Consider the following 4,614-nt stretch of genomic DNA (forward strand, 5'->3'; position numbering starts at 1 on the left):
GTGTGCTTTTTTGTGCCCAAAAAAAAAAAAAATTTTTTTTTTTTTTTTTTTTTTTTTTTTTTTTTTTTTTTTGGAAGAACAATTTTCATAATTCGTTTTACATATTGTTTCAGTTATTTTGTTTGTTTATTTTACATATTTAAAATATCTTCCATTTACAGTGTTAATTTTTTTCTTAGAATTTAAAGATGTTTAGGAATGTGTTTTTGCATTATGTATTACTTGAAAATGGTCTCAAAACAACAATATTATTGTTTATGGCTATAACTTCATCCTGACATGCCTCTGTGAAAGAAACTCTGCCTTCAGTTCAAACTGATCTGAAACTGACGGAAAAACATAAAATAAAAAATTGGTATAACATTAAAGAAGGGTGCGAGCATTTGATTAAGACTTGAATTTTGTTTGTTTTCCTCCTCTTAGATCATCTGAAAAGGAAGATTTGCAGGCGGCCATCTTGGAAGCGCGGCATCATACGCAAGAAGAAAATTTACAAGAAAGGAACAGAGGAGGAGGAAGAGGAGGCGGAAGCTGCAGTTCCCAGTGACTCGTGTTTGACACAGGACGAGGAATCGTCGTGTGACACTCCAGGTCCCCAAGCCAACGGTCATCATCCGCACGGCCCGTCCACAGAAGAGGAAAGCTCCAACGAACCCCCCGTTGTGACTGAAGGCAGAGAGGACGCAAAGCCTAAAGAGGAGGAGGCGACGGCGGCCAAAGAAAGGCGAGCGGCGAGCCCAGAGAAACGCACAGAACAACACCGCCTCTGTCGCACTCCTCCGCCCAATTCGGAGGAGGGTAGTCCGGCCAAGCGGGCCGACTTCCAGCCTTTGATGGAAACACTCAAGTCGTCAGATGTTCAGGTCCAGCCTAAACACGCAGAGGGTCACCGGGTTTCACAAGTGGACTGCGTGAATGGGACGGAGTCGATGGACAGCGTAGATTTACAGAGCCTCAAGAGGAGCAACGAGGCCGACACAAGGACTCCTCCGAGCTCGGCTGAAGGCTGCAATAAGCCAGAACAGGAAGAGCACAAAGACAAAAATGTGAGTAAGCAAACTCAGGAGCAGCATCCCCTGGATGACGGCGCGGTTACACAGACTGTTGAGGAGGATCAAGGGAAAGAAGGTATGTGTGTTTCTCTTTTGCACAATTTCTTGTGCAGAAATCCTTTTTATCCTCCCGGCTTTCGGTCTGTATTTATGCAAGATAATATTTAACGACTGCAACCGAAAAGCGTCTTTTCCATTATATCCTATAAAGCTTCATTACTTCATACGCATCGTTCCTGCTTCTGTTTTTTCATAGAACACGTCAAACTCGAAGCCCGGGAGCCAAAAACGATCCGCTGTAACTTTTTATGTGGCCCCCTAGACTCCAGAGGGTCACATAAATAGCACCAAAAATATACCAGATGTATGCTTAAATTATATTACAACAATCAAATCATAGCAGCTTTCTTCTGCATAGTGCCAAATTACTTTAATGTGAAAAGATGTTTAATGTTATTTAACTTTAAGAATCAGTGGTGACATTTTATGTCATTTTATTAAAAAAAAAAAAAAAAAAAGACAGACTTGGAACTGCCGGTTAAGATTTTACACACTATATTACATTGCTAAAGAAAACAAAACTTTCAGAAGGGCACTATTTTTTGTCCAGTGGTAAAAGAGGAGGCGCTCTACCACCACCTAGTGTCCATCTCTTCACTTGCCTACAGTTTTTTATTCACATTTTAACGGTATGTTGACATGTTTTCAATTCTGCCGTGGAATCAGCTGCCCATTATTTATCGCCTATAATACATTCGCGGAGGCACATCACTTTCTTTACATCTTCACTACATGGGGCTGATTCTTAAAAAAATTGATCATTTTGAATCATTTCGTGAACCGAATAGAAATCTTTCAGGCTACGTGTTCAGATATCGAACTGTATCATTCGAGAAACTCCAGAAGCCGTCCCGTCTCCCACCTTTTGACCCTTTCTTATACTGAAACAAAAATCTAGTGTTTAAGTTAGAAAATGAACCAAAAGTTGTGTGTTTGGTTACGGCCGTGCAGTCTGCGATGTGCTAAGCTGAGGCCAGCTGCATGGCTGAGGGAATGCTGCTGATTAAATATGGTTAAGCCGTCATAGGATGGCACGATCACACAAGTGGATAAACAAACAAACTGTGGCTCCTGTTTCTGGAGATAATTTAGCTACTCCACCTCCACTCCCCACACAGGCAGAGCTTGGACCTTTTTTTTTTTTAATCAAAATAAAATTCTTTTCTCCAATTGTCATAAATGGGCAAGAAGAAAGTCAAAAGGTGAACGGCAGATTGTTTGTTCCATAAAATATGGTCCACTTTGTGCTTTTCAATCTTTAACAGGACGAGTAATGAGTTTTTTTTTTTTTGTTTTTTTTTTGGCAACAGTCGGCACATAAATGTTTCTCCCATCAGTTCGGCATTGTTCTTGTTGCAGATGATTCCCGAGAACAGACGAGCAAGTCCATCACGTCGGAGCCGCTGACGGTGCCAGCCGGGAGGATGGAGGAAGAGGCGGAACCGGCCCTTACCTACCCTCCGGTGGTGGTGGACCACCAACGACTTCTGGTAACTATCTTCTCAGTCTTCCTACTGCAGGCGACGCAGGAGTACACCAAAGGAACGGAGGAAAGATTGAGAATCTAGTCGATTATGCGTCAAAAGCATTATGTTTTCATTGTTTACAAGGCAAAATCGTGGAAGACTTCAGTTTGAAAGCTGACGATTGAAGTGATTTGTTGACTCTGCTGCAGGTATTTGAGGTCGTTTCAACGCAGATTGTAATAACCGTAAATTCTCTGCTCTAACAGTTTAGTGGAATTAATAGATTTTTTTTTTAAGCATTTCCTTCCTTTTGTTTAAATTTCATACCAAAGCACCTCTTTCTTCATTTTTTGTGTGAAATAGAATATAACATCACTTACTGTTGTTAGCATTGCAGTGACTGGTATCAAAGGAAATGTAGCGAGGTTAAAGATCCTGTGGCTTTCACGGATTTAATAATAGTTGTATAATTAGAAATAAAAGAAAATCCCTGCAGGCTCTCCGGGCTTGACTGTGTTGAAACGTATCCTAATTATATTTTACCTGTGAAAGGGCATATATAACAAAGCCCTTGTCAATAGCTAGAAAAAAAATCCGGCCGAGACATTTTCACCTCCACACAACTTCCTAATCCTGTTTTCACATTACCTCAGAATTGGAAAGAGAACTCTTTTTTTTGCTCTTTATTAACTGTGAATTTTTATTCAGCGCTCAGAGTTGACTAACTCCAGAAGGAAATGGACTAATAATACACCACCATTAAACTCTCTAATTACGTGTATTCCAACAAAGAGAGCGGGGCTTATTTTGAGGATCTGGAAATTGTAAATCTGTGTTCATCATTAAACATGTGTACACGCAAACACACACACACACACACACACACATACACACACACACACACACGTTAACAGAAGCCAGAAGCTGACACCACAGAGATAAGCAACAGCTGTGGAAAACGCAATCAAATCCACTGACAATGAAGTTCCCGGCTTATAGCGGCAGTTTGACAGAACAATTTAGAGTTGATTATTTCTTTTTTTTTTAGGCATCTCAACTTGTAACAGCAATCTGATGTTTTAATAACCTTGGTTTGATCAATGCCGTTACCCTGTGGTCAGGCTGGACCCTTACAGATATTTTCCCATCTATAGTCAACACTTCGGATAACAACTTTTTGCTTCAGTCATAGATGCGAGTTTGTTGGGGGGGGGATGTCTCTTACCAGCTTTCAACATCGAGAGATTAAAATTTCTTTTTTTTTTGAACGACAGTTTTGTTGACAGACTTCATAATCCATTTTATTTGTAGTTTCTGTTTTATTTACTTATTTTCCATATTCAAAGCGTCTTCCAGCTCCAGTGTTAAATGTTCAGTAGAATTTAAAGTTTATTGATCTTTAGGAATGTGTTCTTACGTTCTTATGCCATCACTGCTGCATTACTTGAAAATGGTCTCAAAACAACATTATTGTTTATCGCAAAAACTTCTGGAACAAGTTCTCGTGACAAAGCCTCCGTGTAAGTCAAAACGTTCAGTCTAGTTCTTACCTGCACCAGTCGTCGTCATGTCGGCAGGTTCTCCTGAGCTGTGGAAGACGTTGTGGTTGTAACATAAAAAACATGAAAAGTATGGGAAGGCAATTTCAAAGAACCGTGAAAGAAATGCAAACACTTTTGATCCCATCAAGGTGTATTTTGACTGTATTTTTCAGTTTTATTGTTGATTCTTACCTCGATTTTGGTGCGTTACAGGTACGCTCATGAAGCGATAACGCTCTTTAAAAGCTATTGATTGTAACTGAGTGATGCATCGTAAAATTATCTTAAGGCAGACCTGAAAAAACTGAGATGTTTTACCTTACTACTGTGTATAAACTAGTCATGGACATTTTACCAAGAACCTCAAATGTGTTTTTTTTTTTTTTTTTTTTTTTTTTTTTTTAAAATTTTTTTCAAAAAAAAAAATGGGTAAAATTGTTCTTTTAAAACCAAAAAAAATTTTAAAAAAAAAAAAAAAAAAAAAAAAAAAAAAAA

General features: G+C 39.1%; 1 protein-coding gene across 1 annotated transcript in view; it reads left to right on the forward strand.

Annotated features, from left to right (window-relative positions):
- The window catches only part of LOC106952428 (ATPase family AAA domain-containing protein 2B-like), a gene marked incomplete at its 5' end in the record, with an annotated part of 95,828 nt that overhangs the window by 57,413 nt on the left and 33,801 nt on the right, over positions 1-4,614 (forward strand). The window contains 2 exons of the mRNA XM_015040526.1: positions 424-1,128; positions 2,472-2,602. Of these exons, the coding sequence (XP_014896012.1) occupies positions 424-1,128; positions 2,472-2,602 (836 nt within the window). The remainder of the gene's footprint in view (positions 1-423; positions 1,129-2,471; positions 2,603-4,614) is intronic.

This window comes from Poecilia latipinna, unplaced genomic scaffold (assembly GCF_001443285.1).
Source record: "Poecilia latipinna isolate Pla-1442-1.1 unplaced genomic scaffold, P_latipinna-1.0 Scaffold514, whole genome shotgun sequence".
Taxonomy (NCBI): Eukaryota; Metazoa; Chordata; class Actinopteri; order Cyprinodontiformes; family Poeciliidae; genus Poecilia; species Poecilia latipinna.